The sequence below is a fragment of the Antechinus flavipes genome, chromosome 3 (assembly GCF_016432865.1).
Source record: "Antechinus flavipes isolate AdamAnt ecotype Samford, QLD, Australia chromosome 3, AdamAnt_v2, whole genome shotgun sequence".
Taxonomy (NCBI): Eukaryota; Metazoa; Chordata; class Mammalia; order Dasyuromorphia; family Dasyuridae; genus Antechinus; species Antechinus flavipes.
The window spans coordinates 360,521,285-360,544,630 of NC_067400.1; the positions used below are offsets into that span (position 1 = coordinate 360,521,285).

Genomic DNA, 23,346 nt, shown 5'->3' on the forward strand with positions numbered 1-23,346 from the left:
CTACCTGTTTGACCTCAGGCAAACTCAGCCAGAAAATGAAGGGGTTAGATAACCTTTACCATCTGGTTGTCCCTCTATATCTATGATCCCCTAAACAGTGTACCTTTTGTCTTATTTCCATAATCCTGTACATCCTCATGTGGGCTTTCATCTTCACTGCTCCATGTAGAATGACTAAAATCTTCATCATAGTCAGACTCCTGAAAATTTGTTTTAAAGAAAGGGAAAAAAGCTTTACTTACATTTTTCTTCTTTTTTTTTTTTTTAAACTTTTACCACATAAGAGGAATTTATAGATTTTTCTCTGGACTGAACTTTCAAATTTGAGTAGATACTATAGATTCAATGATACAATAGCGGTCAAGGATCCAACTATCCTGGAGCAAATAGTTAACTACTAGCTGTGGTACAATCACATAAGCAAGAAATAGTATCATTGTTAAAATCATCCAGGCACATAGCAATTAGTATTTTCTATTTCATTTCCTCTACATATGGGGCTGCTTAACTGCCATGAGTGAGAGTTAAGTGGGTAATCCTATGAAATTCATTTGCCTCTTTCAGGGAGAAATTCAGAAGGGTCAGTTTTGTTGCATTTTTTTAAATCACCATCTCCAGAAAGCACTTCTAAATTTTTTAGTTAGCAATTTCCCTCCTCTTGCCTTATCTTCTGACCTCATAGTTACATTTCTTTTTTAATAATAGCTTTTTTCCCCTAAATACATGCAGATATAGTTTTCAACATTTACCTTTTTTTTCTCCCTCCCTCCCAACTTCCCCCCCTTCCCTAGACAGCTATATTTATATTATAGAAATAATATATTTATTTGCTCTGGTAGCTTCAGACCTATGACTGGTGGTAATGGTCCATTGACGTCACTGTTAAGAGTTGTTACAGTGTTGTAGCTGATCAGATGCGCTTGGGATGCTCTTCCAAAGGTCGAGCACAAACAGTCCATGGGAACATTTGGGGTGGATTCTTCAAAGCTATTCACATCTCCTTTTTTTTGAGCTACTTCAATTCTGCTTTGCTCGTAGAGCACGCCCCTTCTCTGATGAGAGCACCCATGCTGGGCAGTCCTGTATCAGTGTCCCCCATGTCACACAATCAGTTTCAAAGTTCCTAAGAGAGATCTTGAGCATGTCCTTGTATCCCTTTTCTGACCACCTTGTGAGCACTTGCCCTGTGTGAATGCTCCATAAAATAGTCTTTTTTGGCAAGTACACTTTAGCATCCAAACAACATGGCCAGCCCAACAGAGCTGCACTCTCTAGTAAAGGTGGGACGCTTGGCGGTTTAGTTTGAGAAAGGACCCCCGTGTCTGGTACCTTGTCCTGCCCAGGTGATCTTCAGGATCTTCCCAAGACGATTCACTTTCCTGGCATGGTGCTGCTAGGCTATTCTGGTTCACAGGCACACAACAGTGAGGTCAGCACAATGGCTCTGTTGACCTTCAGTTTGGTGGTCAGTCTAATACCTCTTCTCTCCCACACTTTCTTTCTGAGCCTCCCAAACAATGAACTAGCTCTGGCAATGCCTTAGTCAATACATTATTGGTGTGAACTCCCTTCAAAATATATTGCCAAAGTAAGTGAACTTATCCATAGCGTTCAAAACTTCTGCATTTGCTGTGATCAGTGCTGACTAATTGGGTTTTCTTGTTGTGAATTAGCAAAGGCAGCAGAGGATTGATCCATACTTTGTTGCATCTCATTGCCAGAGTCTGAATTAAGTACACAATCATTGGCAAACAAAAAATCATGCACCAGCATGCCCTCCTCTTTAGTCTTGGCTTGTAGCCTTATTAAATTGTAGATTTTGCCATCAGTGCAGTAACTTATTTTGATTCCATTTTCAACCTCATTGAAGACATTTGACAACATGGCTGAAAACCTCATGGTAAAAAGCATGGGAGCAATCATGAAGCCTTGTTTCACTCCATTGGTGACTAGGAAAGCATGAGAACATGGTCCATTACCCAGAATCCAAGCAAGCATGCCATTGTTAAATCAACATGTAATACTGACAATCTGGGCAAATTTTGATATAATTTTCTATATGTTTATACAATTGATAGTATCAAAGACCTTGGTTAGATAAAGGTTATTAGCTGTAGACAGTTTCCCAATTACAGATTTAAGTATAATTTAATATCTGACCAAAAAAAAAACAATCACATAATTTCTTGGGAATTCAGATTTAATCTCTTACACAGAAGTATCAAACAACATTTTCAATGTGGAAACAGATTAAAATTTAATTGGGAAATATTTAATAAAATAAGTAAAAACACAGTAATGAAATAGGTAATATTACCATGTGGTTTTCTAAGTCAATATCCAATAAGTTGGGATTTTTACATACTGTTTAGTGGCCCCTATTTCTATTGAGTTTGATACTGCAAGCCTAACAAAGGAAGATTAGAACTGAAATTATGGTTTCATCAGTATATCAAACTCCTTCCACCAAAGCACATCAGCACCTTCTCTGTATTTTAGAATCTTAAAAAGATGCCTGAAACACCATGAGTTAAGTTCAGGGGCACTTTGTAAGTGTCAGAGCCCAATTTGAATCTAGGTCTTAGGGTCTGAGATGGTGCTTTATCTACTGTACAACATTGTCTCTCATACGAAATGAAAAAATAAGACTAATGAGATTCATGAAAAACAAGATTAACACGAGAAGCATTGTATATAGTAAGTACTCTGAGCCCTTCTAAAGAAGGAATATTTTCTTAATGATATTTTTCCCATTAGTAAAACTCCTTTGAAAGATTGCTATTAGTGAAATTAGCACTGTCTTAACTCCTCTAAACTCTTAGAAGCACAATTGTTCCATGTAGTAATTAAAGTGATTCCATAAAAGTTTCCAGAGTCAAGATGCTTTTCTAGTCTCTGCTAGCCTTAAAGGGAGAAGCCTCATAAAAGTCACTGCCCTGTCTAGATGGTATTTTCTGCCAGAGTCCCTTCAAATAGTAAACTTCCTGCACCCCACCCCTTTCCCAAGGTTTTGATGTTTCATCTAGTAATTCCTATGAGCAGAGTTTATGAATGTTTCCTTTCTTTGTTTTAAATTCAGTTATGGAAAACAGGAAAGGCTTCAAGTGCAAGAGTTCAGGAATGAAAAATTTGTCTTTCATCTAAAGAGCAACCCAATTAAATTCCAAGAGGCTCATCAACAGGAGGTTCATCTACAGGTGATGAATACCTTTGGCCAAAGCAAGACCATCAACTAACAGATTGAAATCTGTTTTAATAAAGGGAGAATACCCACAATGAAAAAAAAAAAAAAAAAGACAAATTTAGGGCTACTAAAAGGAAAAACTTCCTAACAAACACAGCTATGCAAAAGAAAAATAAGCCATCTCTAGAGATAATCATTAAGCAAAGGTTATGGAGGATGTTGTAGGTTTTTCATACTTATACAAGTAAAACTAGAAAACCCCTAAGGTCCATTCTATTTCAGAAATTCCCAACTTCTCTGATTCTAAAATGAAATTAATGGATTTAATTATGTCATAAAGTATAAAGAAATAATATTCAATGTGTCCTGAAATTAAAAAAAAAACAAAACTAGTCTTTTAATTATAAGGGTTTAATTGTAATAATATTATATGTTTATTTTAAAAAACATTTTATATCTATTCTTTAATTTGATCCTCACAATATCCTTGTGAAAGATTAGGTTTGATCAAGGTCAAAATGTTAGTGAATAGACTGCAGTTAGGACCTCAATCTCTTGATTCTAATTCCTTCTGTTCCATATACCCTCAAATCACTACCTTGTTCTTTCACTATACTTTAAAAAGTCTACCATTATCTGGCAAACTCTTAACCTATGGCCTTAATCAGTAATTCATTTAACCTTAGTAAATCTACATTTTCACTGGATTATGGTAATTTAATGGTAAAAATTTTATCCTAAATTTTTTAATGATTTAGACTTCAATTTGAGGTTCTAAGCATTTAAAAGGATTGTCATGGGATCAAAGGTTTCCTTTTAGATGCAAATTTTGTGACCTCACCAGGTCAGCTTTTTGTCAGATGAACCTTTTGGAAAAGTAAATGTGTTTTTATTTGATCATTTGATACCCATGCCTGACTTTCATTTCCCCTTAGAGCAATATTGAAAAAATGAAATCATACATATTTTACTGTCTACTATGAAATCTTGTGCCCAAAAATGAGACCAAAAACTATTATTTTGAAATATAATTATTAGTATTTACAAAAGAAAATCCGATAAACTAATCCAATTTATGGGAATCAGACTCACACAAGCTATTTAAAAACTTTTAAATGCTTTGTGAATATAATCTTTTAAGTATTGTGTTAAAATGTTTAAAGACAGCTGTAATTTTTTTTTTAATTTTGGTCAAATCCCGGCCAGACATTCTGGGGGTGTTCCCCTCCTAGAAGGATTCTTTTATGAAGGCAAACTAGGTCATCTTTTACTTCAATTTGTACCTAGCCTTTAATCACTGGGCACAGACAAACTAAGGCCTGGGAAAGACTCTAGCTTAAAAAGGCCAAGGTTTCCTATTACTTTAGGAACCCAGCATCACGGGTCTTCACCAAGGCAGAACAAAAACAATTGCTGTTTACACTCCACAGTCAGCCCTCAAAATGAGCTAGAGATTTGGGCAGAAACCTATTGTTGGCCAATCAATGAGAGATAGTGGTTTGCATTTTAAAAGGCCTAGAGCAGTTTCATTTGAATCCCAATGGGCTTTATCTAAGCTATATTTCAAGAAATCAAAAATGGCAGAAACTGAGAGTTTTTCCGTTCCAGACTCATTCTTTTGTGAAGGTAAACTGGGCCATCTTTAATCACTCACTGAGACCTAGGAAAAACCTTAGGTCCAAAAGGCCAGGGTCTCCCACTGTATCCTGAGGCCATCACCAGGCTGCCTTGCTTCAGAGACCCTGGAGGAAAGAGCGAAACTAATGACTTCACACCTACTCTGCCTTACTAGAATTCAATTCACTTGCAAGTCAAGAAAACCCCTTCCTGATGTTATGTCTTCTTCTAGAATGAAGAAGGAACAACAGTATGGGAATAGCTGCCCTCCCAGGACCCAATTGGTCTGTTCCAATAGGGCAGCCCTGCTAGTAAGGAGAGAAATTATAGAAGATGCATTTGGGAGAAGGTAAATACCAGAGCCATGTATGCCTGAAGTTTTGGGTAGGGAATGATGGGGAAGGAGCTGAAAGCTGATACTCCAATAATGGCCAGGTTGAATTTTATGACTGACAATTTGAGAATGTTTGTTGTACTATTTTCATAAGAGCACACCGAGACACTACATTATTATTCTTTAACATTCATTTGATTCAGCATCCTCACTTGGAAAATGGACCATATGAATTTTTAGGCATAGAGATCTGACTTATTAAAACAAACAATAATTAATGATCTGGAACTGAACCCCAAAAGCTTTGATTTCTTTCCAAGTGTTTTAATTGTAGCTCAGATTAGTTTCTCCTCTGCTGAATTGTTAGGAACCTTTCCTTATGTATTCAGCTTTGGGATCCAATCTCCAATGTGCTTTTCTATATACATTTAAATTAGCTCAATTATGGATTTTTTTTGGTTCAACACCCTACCTCGCTGCTGCTAATGCTTTGCAAGATGATGTTTTGGCTTTTGGCAGTCATCACCATCTCAGATTCAGAAGGATCTGCATAGTAACAAATGTCAAGCAAGGATTCAGGATGTTGTTCTGCCAAAAAACAAAAAAAACAACATTAACATTTTACATTTTTATTTATTTTTAATGTTTTATTTAAAAAATGTTCAATGTCTCTAGCAGCCTCATAGAAGGCATTTCTTACAGTTAAATCAACACCATTTTCCCATAGTCCTTCTTGAAGGGTGATCAACAAGTCTAGGAGCTTGAAAGATCTGTAGCATCCACATACCAGAATTCTCTAATACACAGGCAGGTTTCCCCCAAACCCTGTTCTCCCTAAATCCAAGCTCAGCTCTCTATTTACTATGCCACCTAAAAAAATTAGTTCTTGCACATCAAGCTAGACTCCCGTTCTATATGAAGCTCTTTGAAGAAAGAAACACAGCTCAAGTGGAATATATGATTTTATTTTATTTTTTTGCCAGCAAGTAACTTACAATCAGTTAAAGAGACAGGATAAATAAACTTCAAATAATTAGATGTCAGTGAGACAGGATAAATAAGCTTCAAATAATTAGATGACAGTTCAAGAGAAAGCATAATTAAATGTTATGGAATATTATTGTTCCATATATTATTATGGAATGTTATTGTTCTATAAGAAATGACCAACAGGATGATTTCAGAAAGGCCTGGAGAGACTTACATGAACTGATGCTGAGTGAAATGAGCAGGACCAGGAGATCATTATATACTTCAACAACAATACTATATGATGATCAATTCTGATGGATGTGGCCCTCTTCAGCAATGAGATGAACCAAATCATTTCCAATGAAGCAGGAATGAACTGAACCGGCTACACCCAGTGAAAGAACTCTGGGAGATGACTATGAACCACTACATAGAATCCCCAATCCCTATACTTTTATCCGCCTGCATTTTTGATTTCCTTCACAGGCTAATTGTACACTATTTCAGAGTCTGGTTCTTTTTGTACAGCAAAATAACTGTATGGACATGTATGCTTATATTGTATTTAATTTATACTTTAACATACTTAACATGTATTGGTCAACCTGCCATCTGGGGGGGGGGGGAAGAGGGGAAAAATTGGAACAAAAGGTTTGGCAATTGTCAATGCTGAAAAATTACCCATGCATATAACTTGTAAATAAAAAGCTATTTAGAGGGGGGAGAGAGAGAAAGAGAGAGAGAGAGAGAAGAGAGAGAGAGAGAGAGAGAGAGAGAGAAAGAGTGAGAGAGAGAGAGAGAGAGAGAGAGAGAGAGAAAGAGAGTAATTAAGTGCTAAAGTAAAAAAGTACTATTAACTATAAGTGTTATAGGAGGGATGAGGTCTAGATTTCCAGGTTCCCGATTGATGATGAGGTTAGAGTGGCAGGTTCGGGGTTCAGGGAACCAAATGAAGAGGGTTGACTCCCCTCAATCCCCTTGGGATTCGGCATAGGGCAGAGAGTTGTGGGAACTTCCTTCTGGCAATGCAGAGGTCCTTTGTAAAGGGATTTACGAACCTGAAAAGCTAGACTGGTGAAAGAAGTTTATTATTGGCATTGGGAAGTCAGCCTTTCCTATGCATGAACAGAAAAACTGAATCCCTTGGTGGCAAGGTCCTGGCAGAGAAGTATAAAGTTTCTAGTGGAGAAGTCCTGGCAGAGAGAGAGTTTCTAGCAAAGAAATCCCAACAGAGAAGTATAAAGTCTTATTAGAGAAATAGGTGAAAAAGATAAAGAGGGGGTAATGCTGAAAGAGAATATCATTTCAGCAGGCAGAGGGGTGCTGCTATGCCAGGGAGAGGTTCCTTGGCATGTTAGGTCCTCTGCAAGAACTGAGCCCCAAGTTGGCTCATTTTATAATAGAAGCCAAGGCTAGCAGCTCTTGATGGGGGTTGGGTACAGTTTGAGCTGGAATCAGAATAGGGAATCTTGGAATTGAATGAGTGTCCCTCAGTAGGGAGCTTAATCAGTAGTGAGTGTTATCAATGGGAGTGGTGCCCTCTCTCAGGATAACAGAATGAAGCTGTTTCCATCTAGCCCCGTCTTTCACAGAGGCCAGGATTTAAGGAGACTTTCTTCAGTTTCAGGCTCCTCTCGTCAGGAGTTCAAAAAATAGCAAGATCAGAGGGGGCTAGGGAAAAATTATGGGAGGTATGAAAAAAGCAAGACATAAGTTACATTTTAAAGGATGGATAATAGAGCTGGAACTAAGAAAAGGCAAATAGGGCTTTGCTCTAGGATGCAGAAATTTAAAGGGGACCATTCTCCTCCCTATGAGATGTCACAGACAATTTAGCTAATGGAATCTCCCATATGATTAGAGAACAGAAAGGTAGAGCACTAAATTCTTCTCAAAGCTTTTCTTTATAGAGGGCAGGATCTGTACTTCCCAGCTTTTTCTACTTACTGAGTACCTGGCACTCAGTAGATACTTTAAAAATGTTTATTGAATTGAAGATGTAAAAAACATCCAGACTATCAAGGATGTTCTTTTTCTAAAATAATTAGTCTAATGGGGGTAGTTCTTCCTCTTGCTGAGCTTTTCTTTTGCTCTGAATACAGATAATTTTTTTTTCTTCTCTGTTGCAGTGGCTTGTTTAAAAATATAAAATAAAATCTTCTTCATACAGAAATCTCCCAGCAAAACTTTATGCAAGCAAAGGGAATAATAAAAATTATCAATTTAAACAATCTTCACCTTCACTCCAACAAGCCCTAGGTAAAAACAGACTTTTACATAAAAACCTATTCCTGTTAGCCTCCCAACTCCCATCATCCATAGTGGGCAGAGAATAAGATCTCTAAAAGAACTTCAAAAAGTTTGTTATCAGTGATCTATACAAAGCACTTCAGCAAGAGGAAGGTTATCATAGGAACTTGGAAATGTGGGTCAGAAGACCTAAATGTAAGGAGGAATTGCTGAAGGGTCTAAGAAGTTGGGGCAAAACAGAGAGACTCATCTTCTCAGATACTGCTAGTCCTGTGTGGTTTGTCCTATTATCCTATACTCCTATAAAGATGGGGAGAGAGAATGGAGTGAGCAAGGAGGGAAACAACACCTGAACCAGATTTACAATTAAATTTTTAAAAATGCATAAAAACAAAATAATCCCTATGATAAATAAATAAACAGTTTTCAAAAATTGAGAAAGAAGGAACTCCACGAAATTCCTTCTAGGAGTCAAATACTATTGCTATCACAAAATCACGGAAGAATAAATCAAAGAGAACTTCAGACAATGTCATAAGAGGCTAGAACAATATATGCCCAAATTAAATTATTAGTATGAAGTTGGATTTATTGACAATATTGCAGGGATAATTTAGCATTGAGAAAACTATTATCATGCTGTTTCTACAAACAAACAGTTTCTCCTTGCAAAACTGACCAAGGTATCCGATTCTTTTCAAGGCTAGAGGTCAGGGTATGGACAGAATAAGCTTTCAACGTCTAAACTTTATTACTCAAGGGATTCAGAGATAAAGACATGATAAAGAACTCAGCAGATGCACCAATTTCCAAAGTGGGGACAAACTGTGCTCCAAAAGCTGTAAATGCCGTTTTTCATATTATTTATTTGTTGTCTCTCCAATGTTATTGCCCTTGAGAATAAGGACCATATCTGTGTTTTTCTGTATTTATCATAGCTCACCACAACATCTGGCATATAATAGATATTCAATAAAAATCCATTGGTATTATTTGATGTATTAAAATAATTAGATATGTGACAAAAGTTCATAAAAATTTTAAACAGATTTCTTTTTTTAAGTTAACATAAAAGAGAATGCTTACCTGGTCTGGGTAAAGAATTCATCAGTATGTCTAGTAATTGTTGCTTCTTTGAACTTTTTATTTGTGATACATAATGCATTGCTGATTTTCCATTGACATCACAGAGCTTGGGATCTCTAGAGAGAGAAAAACAACAAAGATTATTCAGTTAATTTTAATGAAAGAAAGTTATTCCAGAATTATTTTTTACAGGACAATTTCAATTTGCCAAAAATAATCAAGCATTTCAAAATATACTTTTCAGGGTACTAATAATATTGAATTATATTTCCTCTGAAAATCATTCCTTTTGGGAAAGGGACTCATATGTGCAAAAATGTTTGTGGCAGCCCTTTTTGTAGTGGCTAGAAACTGGAAACTGAGTGCATGCCCATCAATTGGAGAATGGCTGAATAAATTATGGTATATGAATGTTATGGAATATTATTGTTCTGTAAGAAATAATCAGCAGGATGATTTCAGAGAGACTGGAGAGACTTAGATGAACTGATCCTAAGTGAAAAGAGCAGAACCAGGAGATCACCGTACAGGGCAACAAGATTATACAACGATCAATTCTGATGGGCGAGGCTCTCTTCAACAATGAGATTCAAACCAGTTCCAATTGTTCAATGAAGAAGAGAGCCATCTACATTCAAAGAAAGAACTGAATGTGGTTCACAACATAGCATTTTCACTCTTTTTGTTGTTGTTTGCTTGCATTTTATTTTGCTTCTCTCTTTTTTTATTGTTTTGATTGATTTTTCTTGTGTAGCACAATAATTGCATAAATATGTATGTATATATTGGATTTAACATATTTCTATCCTGTTTAACTTACACTGGACTACTTGCCATTTAGGGGAGAGCATAAAGTAAGGGTAGGGGGGAATTGAAACACAAGGTTTTGCAAGGGCTAATGTTGAAGAACTGTCCACGCATATATCTTGAAAAATAAAAAGCTTTAGTTAAAAAAAAAAAAAAAAAAAAAGCAAAGAAAATCATTCCTTTTCCAGACTTCCCATTTTCTGATAAAGGCATCCAAGTCATCGTTGTCTTCTTTCTACAGCATCACATCCATTCAATTACTAAGAACTATTAATTATATCCCTGTAATACCATATTTACCTCCTTCCTACCATTTCTACTTCAGGTCCTCAGTAGTCTCCTCTGGAATTAGTAACCTCTTAACCACTCTCCTTACTTCAATTCTCTATTTCCTCCTATCTATCTGACTCATTGTTGCCAGATTTATCTTTCTAGTTTACAACTTTGATTTCATCATTTCCTTTCTCAAGCACTTAAAAAAAATTTCTCAGTTCTTATCAGATATAGTCCAAATTTCTTCTCCTAATATGCAGAGCATTCCCCAGCCTGGGTCTATTCTACTTAGCTAACTTTCTATCAACCTCTTTTCCTCAGGTATTCTACACACTAGAATTATTTTAAAACATTTTTTAAAAGGAGGGGAGGGGTGCAGCTGGATTGCGTAGTGGCTACAGTACCAGCCCTGGATTCAGGAGAACCTGAGTTCAAATCTAACCTTAGACACAACACTTCCTAACTGTGTGACCCTGGGCAAGTCACTTGATCCCAATTACCCCATCATCCTGTCTAGGTTTAAACTTCAGAATAAACCCAATTCTACCTTGTATATTCAGATGCATAACTGTAAAATGGGAGTAGTGATACTTATACTGCCGCTTTATTCTGTCAAACTATGAATTGATTTTTTAAATTGTTGTTCAGCTGTCTAGAAAAATTGGATAGTACTCTTGTTAGCTGTAAAACTACTCTCATTCCAAATGAGCCCTAAGAATCGTGAACTAGTTGTTCAATTATTCAATTCAACAAAGCTTTTTTTCAAATGTTTTTCAAACATTTTTAAAGTACATACTACATACAAGGCCCTGTGTATGGGCAGGGAGAAGGGAAGTCCAAAGAAGGCAAGTCCTTTGCCCTCAAGGAGGAGAGAGCAGAAAATGTATAATAGAGAGAGCTCTATTATAGATTAGTGTAACTTGGTGGCCCAATGGATTGAGCACTAAGCTTAGAAGCAGGGAGGGCTGGGTTCAAATCCAGCTTCATACACTTCCCAGCTCTTTACCTTACTTTCCTGTCTGTAAAATAGCAATAGCAATAGCATCTTTCTTCCAGTGTTGTTGTGAAGATTGAATGAAATAATATTCGTAAAGTGCTTAGCACAGTGCCTGGCACAAAATAGGCACTATATAAATAGTAGCAAAAGAAAGAGATCTTAATGAGTTGGGTGCAACTTGAAGGAAGAGGGATCCATGAAGCTCAGGAGATGAGGGAAGGTTAACTGCAAGAGGTGGTACCCGAGTTCTACCTTGAAAGAGGGAGACACTTTACAAGACAGAAATATGAAGGGAGGGATGGACATTAAAGCTGATGACTCCATTCCTCCATTTGTGGCATAGGGACAGACAGATTACTTAATGTACATCCATTAAGCTACTATAGTAGGTTCTAAAAATACCATCTCTGACTACAAGAAGCTTGCATCCAACTGAGGAACACAGTACAAAGAGAGGAAAATAAAAGTTAAACTGATTAGGGAGCGAGAACTGACAAATGGGGAAATCTGAAAAAGCTTCAAGTAAAAAGTAGAAACTGAACTGGGGCTTGAAAGAAGATCAGAATGTGAAAGCAGAAATTGGGGGGCATTTTAGGCATTGGGCATTGTATGGATAAGCAGAGGTGGAAGATGGAAAGTCACATGAAAGAATCAGCTAGTAATCCAGCTGGGCCAGAATGTAAAGACTTGAAAGATGGGGAGAAGAGATGAATTCTGGATCTGTTACTTCATGGAAAGAGATGAATGGTATGAAATGGACTTGATTGTGGAGGGTCTCAAATTTTAGAGTAGGAAATTTATACTGCTTTGTTTTGAGACAACAGGAGTTAGAAACAAATTAGCTTAATTTCAAAAAGAAATTTGTGTTGCCAATTGTATGAGGGCAGGAAACCCAAGATATAGAACAACAACAATAAAAAGAACTTTTATTTTTGTCTTAATATCCCCAGAATCTAGAGGTGTGCCTGACACATGATGGGTGCTGAAAATTTGCTTGTTGAATGGACTTGAGAGGTTATTTAATATTCTGGTGATTCTCAAAGTTCTATAATTGCAATATCCTATTACTCTTTAGTTTTATGCAGTAATCCTCCTAAAAGCATATTTTAATTCTTAAATGTAAGGGAATTAAAGTTTGGACAATTCAACAACATCCCTTAAGTTAATTAGTGGCAAGCTGAAAGTTGCAAAAATTGCAAATCATTTGTATCCCACAATAATAATGAAAAGTGATAGAAATTTAATAGCTAAACTTCAGATATATGTAATGACTTGCGTGCTGGAGAAAGGAAATGGTAATAATAATAATAATAAGCCTTATAGAGTGCTTGAAAGTTTGCAAAATGCTTTATAAACATTGTCTCATTTTAACCTCACAACTACCCTAGGAGGTAGTCAATAAATAAAAATTGTAATAAGTAAACATTTATTTATTTACCTGGGAGATAGATGCTATTGTTATCATCCCCGTTTTTATAGCTGGGGAAACTGAGGCACAAAGTGATTAAGTGACTTGCCAGATAGTAAGTATCTGAAGCTAAATTTGAACTAGGATCTTCTTCACAAGTCCATTGTACCATCTCTCTGTCCCTGAAATCCCACTGGATAGTAAATCACAGCCTGATTTCAAATCCTATCTTTATCACTTACTACCTATGTGATCTTAGGCAAGTCACTCAATTATTGCTAATCTCAGTTTCCTCATCCATAAAATGGAAGGATTGAACAAAATTGAAAGTTCTTTCTATTGCTTAATCTATAATCCCACATTAACATGAAGAAATGGTTTTCTTTATTTAATCTAAACAATTGAGTTCCTAAATTTACAAATCATTCTTTAGCTTCTTTAACATTTAATTAGTAAGACTCATACTCACGCATTATGCTTGAGAAGTTCTGAAAGAAGTTCTATGGGTCTATAGTCTGTTAACATATCAAGGCTTTCAAAGAGGTCAACATCTCTCACTGCCAGCATCAGAGGGGTCAATCCATGTTGATTTGGGAAATTTATATCCAGGGATTTTTCTGATGCCTTAAGAAAAGAAAACGCTTTCAAATTTTTTTGTCATTCTTATTCTCCCTCCTTGTTCATTCATATGCTGACTGCTTTCTTGGATAGATTCTATTTTTTATATTGACTTCAAATATATTTTTCTTTTAACATCTGTCTTCCATTCTTCACATGTTAAAGGAAATAATGTCTTGTCTCTTGATACAGGCCCTGGTAACCCACCAGGATAATGTAAATTTCTAAGAAACTTTTTTGTTATCATTTTTGTAACTGCAGACATAGCAGGATGACTTGAATGTAGAGGGGACTTGAAAAATACTTATCCTTGAAAGCCAATCCTTCGTTGATGTTCTCGATCAATAGATCTTCCCTAATTACTTAATTACCTAATTACCTAATTGCTTGATCCATGTTTTCATCTAAAAGGCATCTTCAATCTCTCATTTCCATCTTCTTTAAAACACAATGAAATCACCATTGTTTTAAAAAAGCATTTCTTTGGCTCTGCTATCTTCCTGTATCTATCATCCAACTCCCACCCTACCCCCCTCACTTGCACAGATCAACTTCACAAAGAGATAGCAAAATTTATCTTGGCTATTCTTCAAGCTCCCCTTTTGGAGTCTCATCACCCATCACTTAGTTCCATCCTCTCCTTAATTCATTCTTAGATCACACAGTCAACAGTCAAGATATTGGAAGGGGAGATCTAGGACAAGAAGCAATGAAGCTAAATCAAGCTGTGCATGGAATAAATCTGTATGCTCCAGGCCCTTCTAAATCTCAGAATCTAAGATATTGTAATACAGTCAAGGATGGGTTTGGGGATAGGATTTGAACGTTGCAATTAGGGGCTTGAAAAGAGAGGAAATGTTCTGTTAAAAAAAAGTCACTCTGAGAAATGATGTAGGTAGTCAATGAGTAGAGGCAAAAAAATTGTCAAAATATGAACAAAGATCCAATTGAAGTTAAGTATCATATATTTATAGCAACTGAAATCAGCTTGGTTTCTTGATTTCCTGCATTGGTGCTCAACAGCTAGGGAATAGGAATAGATGAAACATATGTTGGATGTGACCAGGTTTTGAGGATAAACAGGTCATAACTACACATAAATACCAAAAGTTGTGGGTAATGTGAGTAGGATGAGATTATCAATAGTAGTTAGTGAATTCCTTTAACTGCAGACCATGGGGACAAGTTTAGATAGAACAGAATGAGGAACATTTTCTTTTAAAAAATTGTAGTTTAGGGGCAGCTAGATGGTCCAGTAGATAAAGCACCAGTCCTGAAGTCAGGAGGACCTGAATTCAACTCTGGCCTCAGACACTTAACACTTCCTCACTGTGTGACCCTGGACAAGTCATTTAACCCCAATTGTCTCAGCCAAAAAAAAAATTGTAGTTTACATTAAAGAATTTTCCCTATATATATATTATTATTATCAATTAAATACTAAAATACTTTATTGTTAATTATGCACTTTTAGAAGTAGACACTTTTTTTAACATCACCATATTTTTCCCCTGTAAGTATTCCTCTCTTCCTTCCAGAAAACCATTCCATGAGTTCCCAATTGAGAAATGGCTGAACAAATTATTGTATGTGATTATGATAGAATACTATTGTACTATAAAAAAATGAGCCAGATACTCAGAAAAACCTGGGAAAATTTCCCTGAGCTGATGCAAAGTGGAATTTACTATGTACAAAGTATCAGCTATATTGTAAAATGATCAGTTGTGAATAATTTTAGCCATTCTCAGCAATACAATTATCCAAAACAACTTTGATGGATTTAGGATAAAAAATGCTATTTATATCCAAAGAAAGAACTGATGGTGCCTTAATATAAATTGAAGCACACTTTTTTAAACTTTATTTTTCTTGAGTTTCTTTTATTGTTTTTGGATGGGTCCATGCTGTCTTTTGCAATGCAACTATTATGGAAGTATTTTATATTACTATATTATGAGGATGTTTTGTATTATCACATACTTGTATAACCTCTATCAAATTGTTTTTCTTCTCAACTATGGTGGATGGAGAGGGAGGAAAGAAGAGAATCTGAAACTCAAAAATTAAAAAAAAATATGTTAAAAATTGTTTTTAAATGCAAATGGAGGAAAATACAATATTTTTTAAAAAGCCATCCCATATATCAAATAACATTTTAAAGACAAAAAAAATGAAAAAATTAGCATAACCAATTAATAAACTGAAAAAAATCTTAAAATATATACAACGTATAATACAATAAGGTAATTTTAAAATATTGGTTGAATTGAGTTGAATTCCATTATATTGCACTGCATTGAATTCAACTGAACTGAATTGAACTGAACTAGGGACAACTGTCTATACAATAAAATTTCATCATGTTAAAAGAGTTTGTGGAAATTGAATGAATGCCCATCAATTGGAGAATGACTGAATAAGTTGTGGTATATGAATGTTATGGAATATTATTGTTCTGTAAAAAATGACCAGCAGGATGAATACAGAGAGGCCTGGAGAGACTTACATGAACTGATGCTGAGTGAAATGAGCAGGACCAGTAGATCATTATATACTTCAACAATAATAGTATATAATGATCAATCCTGATGGACGTGGCCCTGTTCAACAATGAGAAGAACCAAATCAGTTCCATTTGTTCAATAATGAATAGAACCAGCTACACCCAGCGAAAGAACTCTGGGAAATGAGTGTGAACCATTACATAGCATTTCCAATCCCTCTGTTTTTGTTCACTTGCATTTTTGATTTCCTTCTCAGGTTATTTTTACCTTATTTCTAAGTCTGACTTTTCTTGTGCAGCAAAATAACTGTATGGATATGTATACATATATTGTATTTAACATATACGTTAACATATTTAACATATATTGGTCTATCTGCCATCTAGGGGAGGGGGTGGGGGGGAAGCAGGAAAAAAGTTGGAACAGAAGGTTTTGCAAGGGTCAACACTGAACAATTACCCATGCATATATATCTTGTTAAGTAAAAAGCTATAATAAAAAATAATTTTAAAAAACAATTTTAATTTTAAAAAACAAAATAAAAAAGACCTTGTATATAGTAAAAAAAAAAAAAAAAAGTTTGGATCTATATGTTAACTATGTGTATGATCTTCAACTTTTCCCATGTCCATTATTCCCTTTAACTCTAAAGGAGGAAAAGAACTTAGAAGTTTTTCTGTTTCCAATTTTTCAACCTCTAGATCAGGGGTTCTTAAGTTTTTTTCTATGTCATGAACACTTTTAGTAGGCTGATACAGTCTATAGACCCCTTCCCAGAATAATAATTTTAAATACATAAAATAAAATATATAGGATTACTAAGGCAACTAATTATATTGAAATAGTTATTTATATATATACATATACATATGCACATATATATGTGTATATATATATATACACTTTAAACAAGTATATATAGATATGTACTTTAAACAAGTTTATGAACCCCTGCTCTGGGAGAACATATCAGTAATAAGAAAACTTGCTTTCAGATCACCAGTAATAAATATCTTGATTTATGTTGTTTTTTTTTTTTTTTTTTTTACAAGATATCATCAAAAAAAGACCAAAAAGAAAATAGCAGCTGAAAGATTCAGGAATATTCAATATTCCTGAGCTTATTAATGAAAAACATCCTATTGTTTTCTTAAATACTAGAGAAGAAATTTCTCCCACTTCAGTATTTAGAGGAATCAATAGTTTCATCAATTCAAGTTGGAGATGGGGCAACTCCACTAATACAAATGATAGTCCTTCTGTGATCTAATATTTAGTTTCAACCATTCCTATGATCAAAAAATTTGTGTTTGGTCACTTTTGCATAGAAAGTATAATTTCTATTTCTAAAAATTTACAAATTTTTAATGAATTGAATGACCTAACAGCCAAATTTCTGGTGACAAGCACTTTATAGTAGAATTCTTACATAGTTATGTGGCATTGTAGATAAAAATCCTGGGATTGGAGTCAGAAAGTCCTGAATTCAAATAAGGCCTTACACTGACCAGCTGTGTAACCCTGGGCAAATCACTTAACTTCTGCTTGCCTTAGTTTTCTCAACTGTAAAATAGGGATAATAATAGTACCTACACACATTTGTATAACCTCTATCAAATTGCTTGTCTTCTTAACTATGGTGGATGGAGAAAGAGAAAAGAAGAGAATCTGGAATGTTTAAAAAAATCTTTAACACTTTTAAAATGTAACTGGAGGAAAATACAATATATTTTTAAAAGCCATCCCATATATCAAATAGTATTGGGTTGTTGTGAAGATTAATAAGACTTATAAAGCTCTTAGCATGATGCCTGGTATACAGCAAGTGTTTAATAAATGCTTGTCCCTTTCTCCCTATATAAAGATGTATGTATGTTGATCTCTGTCCCCAAATAAGTGAGGCTTGGAAATATTTTTGCTACAAACTTCCTTGTAATATCATTTGCTGTAATTTAATAAACACTATATGAAAACTGGCTATTTTTCTAACTCATATTATTTGGTGGGTAATTCTAGAATTCTTTCACATACAGTTTTTATCAAATAACTTATGTAGGCTGTACCTTATAAAAGACTTACATAGTCTATCAAAAGGCCAATACTCAAAGCCTCTCTTATTTTAGTGGTCCTATTAGAGCTTGTACTCTGCTGATACACATTTCAAAAATCCAGAGTAATCTTCTTGAATAATGAAACACTGAAGTTGAACTTTAGTGAAGGCCCATGAAGATGCCATCAAAAAATATTTATCCATGCCTTCTTCAATCAAATATAAATATTGTTTTAGGCACCTGCTTTCTGCCTCTCTCTTCTAGGATAAAGAAGATAATTGCATTTAGTCCAAAGGGATCTAAAAAGCAATTATACAAATGGCAATTATGACAAGGGAACCCCTTTGAGCAAGTTGATGTCAGTCCCTAGAGTTCTTCCTCAGAGCAGGCACTTTCCATGTGTCTTGCATGACATCTTCTAGCAACCAGCAAGGGAAAATCGAAATGATCTTCTGTGCTTTTCTATTATTCTATTCCCCCATTTCACCCCACTATCCTGGTTTATTTTCTGTTTTTTCTTTTTAATTTTTTTCTGATGCTATATATTTGGAGTTACTTCTTCTCATTAAAGAAGAGGAATTGCATTTATCCACAAAAGAAATATACACAAGCAAATTTCACTCTGACTAACCAGCAAGTGCTGAAGTTCCTGCAGGTCACCTTGCCAGGAAATTTGTAGCAATCGCAAATAAGGAGCACGAGTTCCATTGATGGCCAGGAGAAGTTGTCTTTGGACAGCATTGTTAGCTATGTGGACAGCTGTCTGATTATAGTAGTTGCAGAGTGTTACATCTGCTCCTTTTTCCAAAAGAAATTCAACAACCTGCATCAATTTAAAAAATGCAATTATCATCTAATATTTGTTGATTTTCAACAATATGTTAAGTAACATACAGTAGACTGAACAAAAGGGGAAAAATCCATTTTATACAAACCAAGAAAGGTTAGTTACACATTGGCAATAACTAATACTAACTTTTTAAAATGGTCAAAAGAATACAATATATGACTCATTTAAGAAGTCCTCTTTATATTTTGAGGATTTAATGTTTATAGCAATGTTTGATGTTAATAACAGAGAGAAACGTTTTTGGGGTTTTGTCTTTTGAGAAGTCAAACATACAAGAATAAATGAACTTAGAAAATTTGTTCGTGTTTAATTTACACTATTAAATAAAATGAAATGAAATGTTAGATTTTAGGATCACAGAATAATAGATATGAAACCTAAGTAAAATTTCTTTTTCTTAGTCCTTTTGTTCAATTGACTCCTCAATTCCTCTCCTTCTTTCAGGGAATAGCTAGGTGGTATGGTGGATAGAGCACAAGACTTCAAACCAGGAAGACTCATCTTTCTAAGTTTAAATCTAGCCTCACAAACTTATTAGCTGGGCAAGTCACTTAACCCAGCTGGCCTTAGTTTCCTCATCTATTTAAAAAAAAAAAAAAGGTGGAAAAAGGAAATAGCAAACTACTTTAATATCTTTGCCAAGAAAACCCCAAATGGAATCATCAAGAGTTCAAGATAACTAAACAACAATTTCTTTTTTCAGATCACCCGCTCACCTCCTATTGTCTTTATCTCAGAGCCCCAGTATGCTTAAAATTTTTTTTCTATTCATTCCCACCAAAACCTATTCTGAGCAAAGAGTCTTACATATTCATTCACAGTAGATAGATAAAGTATGTTTAACCTCTCTGTGGAACACGAGAAATGTATCTTTAATTATAGTATTTTATTTAATTTTTTAAGGATGCTAAGATGAAAGAAATATCTTTTATATTAGTGGCTGATGATACAACTGATTTTTGAGAATAGTATCAAGATATTTTTTAGTATTCCCATTCCACTTTCCCCACCCTCAGATGATCTTGCATGTCTGTCCCAGAAGATGAGTGATTATCTTCTCATTAAAACATCTCATTCCTTGAATTTTATAGGTCATAGGAATAACAAGGGATACTCCAGTGATCAGCTGTGCTGGGCTCCTTTCCTTTATGTTGAATATGCCCTCTACCTCTTCCTGTGGAACAGGCATTGAGCCACCTTCTCTAAGGGAGCTGAACAGAACTTCCATGATTATCCCATTCACACTAATAAAAGATTCTTCTTCCTATGCATGTAACAAAAATATGAAAATTTCAATTTTTTACCTCTATTAAATTTCTTTCTGCAGCAGTAATGAGAGCAGTATTCCCAGTTGTGGGGTGCTGAAAGTCTAAGTTTCCAAGAATGGAATGAACTTTAGAAATATGGCTGCTGATGAGTTCCACATCACCTCTTGAAACACCCTCCAGGAAATCATGAATCAGTTTATTTTTATTCATTTTTCTAGTGTCATAAAGTATGGAGAAAAAAAAAGACTTAAGTATATCACAATATAGATAATCACAATAACAGATAAGCAAAGGTTGCATCATTTACTGCTTCTACTTTCACTTTTAAAAACCTTGTTTCCCCAACCTTGATTTCATTGGTATGAGAAGAACCATGTGAGAAAATCCCTGCCATCTTGTTTTGGCAACTATACCACAAGGCATAGCTCTAGAGCACTGACTAGGGAAGTAAAAATTAAGAGACTTGCCCAATGTCACACTTGTAAGTGTCAGAGTTAGAACTTGAACCTCTGGTTTTGTAACTCCACAGCTGACCCTCTGTCTTCTATGTCATGTTCCTTTCTGTTTAAAGATCTATTAGAAATTATATTTATGAATTTGCCATTTATCAGGATCCACATGCACAAATTTATAGTAGCTCTTTTCATGGAAGCAAACCCCTAGAAACTAAGTGATCACCCACCTATGGAGAAATTGCTAACAAAACTACAATATATGAATGTAATGGAACATGATGTCAAAAACTATAAAACTGAACAATTTCAGAGCAAAGAGAAAGAGACTTTTGTGAGCTGATTCAGAGTGAAGTGAGTAGAATCAGGAGAATTACAACATGACCTTACCATTATACAAAAACAAACAGAACTTTGAAAGATTTGGGAATTCTGACCAGCTCAGTGACAAATCACAATTGTGTAGGACCAAACATGAAGGCTAAAACCATCTCCTAACAGAAAGGGGATGAACTAAAAATAAAGAATAAAATAAACAGTTTTGATCATGGCAAAAAGAGAATTTGCTTCACTTGACCATGAATATTTGTTATTAGAAATTTTTTTTTGTTTCACTGGAAGGAAACAGAATGGGAGGAGAAAAATGAATATTCATCAACTGAAAATATTATTAAAATTAACTCACGATCTTCTGATCCCAAATTATCAGTTCCTCCCCGACAAAGTGGTGCTCCTCTAATTTAAAGATGTCCCATTTCTCCAGATGTTTGCTTTTCTAAAAAAAAAAAAAAAGTCATACATTTTGGTCAAAATATTTAAATGAAATGTATTTAACTCATTCACTCACATAATTGTTCATTGAGGCTTTTTTGAGCACCATCTGGGTACACAGTGAAGATCTAGATGGTAAAAAGGATACAGAAGAAATGAGAGACAGTTCTTGCTTCCTAAGAGCTTATAAATCCATTTGGGAAGATTTCATGCACACATGAAACAGTTAAGTAGCAGTGAAAGGTAGTGTATGATTAAGTGATGTAATGATTTAGAGAAGCAATAAATGCTAAGGGAGTTCACATAACAGAGGAAATCTATATAAGTTGGAAAACTTGTGTAAAGTGTCATGAAAGAAGTAGAACTTGAATAGAATTTTGAAGGTTGAATAGAGCTTGGATTGGTTGGCTCCCAAGGGCAAAGTAAGAAGAAGAATATCATAGGCAAAGCATTTTTGGAGGTAAGAGAGAATTGTTTAGAGTGGCATAAAATAGGTCAGGTGACAAGAAAAAGGACCAGATTGAGGAAACTCCTGTATAACAGGATGGAGAGTCTAGTCTTTATTGTGAAAACAAAGAGAGGGCCATTGGAGTCTTTTACATGGAAGAAATAGATGGATTTTTAAAAATAGTATTTTATTTTTCCAATTTATGCATGAAGATAATTTTTAACATTAATTTAAAAAATTTGTTTGAACTCCAAATTTTTCTCCCCCCTCCCTAAAGTGGTAAGCAATTTGATATAAGTTAAATATGTGCAATTATGCATTACACGTTTTCATATTAGTCATGCTATGAAAGAAGAAACAGACCAAAAGGAAAATACAAACAAACAAACACACACACAATAAAAATATAATGCTTCAATCTATATTCTGACTCCATTAATTCTACAGAAATAGGTATTTGGGGATGAACTACATTAACCTAGAAGCAATTTATAGAATGATTTAGAGGAGAAAGACATTAGAGACTAGAAGTATGGTTAAGTAATATTTGAGTTGTCTAAGTTTGAGGTAATTAGGGCTCAGACGAAAAAGATGGTCAAAAGAAAAGGAAAAAGATATTGAAATGAGAAATACGTTTAAAAAATCAATAGTATTTGTGACTATATTAGGAAGGATCGCTAAAGATGACTCCAACATCTTCAGTCCAGGTGAGTGGCAGAATGATGGTATCAGTAATAAATATAGAGAAGTTGAAGGAGAGCCATCACTGGGAGGCATGTGTTATTTTCGTTATGTAGAAGGTGAAACTAACATTATAAGTAACAGAACTGACACAAAAAACAAGTTTTTACTCTGCCAAAGAAATGTAATCAAGCTTAATGGAGTGTTATCCCCAATCATGCTTACAATTCAATTTGCTTTCCAATCAATTGATTGTCAGAACCACTTTCTGTTCCCTTTTACCTTTTCCTTTCATCACAACAAAGAATGATCTGTAACTCTATAGATTTTGTATTTCTTAAATTTCTAAGCAAATATATTTTAAAATATCAAATCATACCCTTCAAGTTTTCTCCTTATATTCAAAGTTATGCAATGTTTTAGATGAGCTAAATTAAACACTTCTAATGTAATGCAATCCAGAATGGGAACGTTTATGAATTATGCCTGACTGCTTTCTTCTGCTTCGAAAAGAAGCAGAAATTTAGTTGATTGCTGTCACTTAATCATAATCATCATAATCATTAACATTTACTGAGCACCCAGTGAGTGCATGAATCTGCAGTGGGGATTGAGGGAATAAATGAGACTTGATCCTGGCCCTAGGGAATTTTCCCATTTAATGTATATCCTTGTCATCATATTCTGGCAATTGCTTTGTATCTTGAATTTATGTACTTGTTTTTGGAAATGCAAGTATTGAAAAGAGGAAATAACTTTTCTAAAACAAAAG

General features: G+C 34.8%; 1 protein-coding gene across 1 annotated transcript in view; it reads right to left on the bottom strand.

Annotated features, from left to right (window-relative positions):
• The window catches only part of MAP3K19 (mitogen-activated protein kinase kinase kinase 19), a 58,455-nt gene extending 38,023 nt beyond the window's left edge, over nucleotides 1-20,432 (bottom strand). Inside the window, exons 1-6 of the mRNA XM_051990632.1 lie at nucleotides 20,259-20,432; nucleotides 18,736-18,867; nucleotides 13,398-13,552; nucleotides 9,444-9,559; nucleotides 5,608-5,723; nucleotides 104-200 (exon numbers count right to left, since the gene is read on the bottom strand). Of these exons, the coding sequence (XP_051846592.1) occupies nucleotides 104-200; nucleotides 5,608-5,723; nucleotides 9,444-9,559; nucleotides 13,398-13,552; nucleotides 18,736-18,867; nucleotides 20,259-20,432 (790 nt within the window). The remainder of the gene's footprint in view (nucleotides 1-103; nucleotides 201-5,607; nucleotides 5,724-9,443; nucleotides 9,560-13,397; nucleotides 13,553-18,735; nucleotides 18,868-20,258) is intronic.
• Between the last annotated feature and the right edge of the window lie 2,914 nt (nucleotides 20,433-23,346).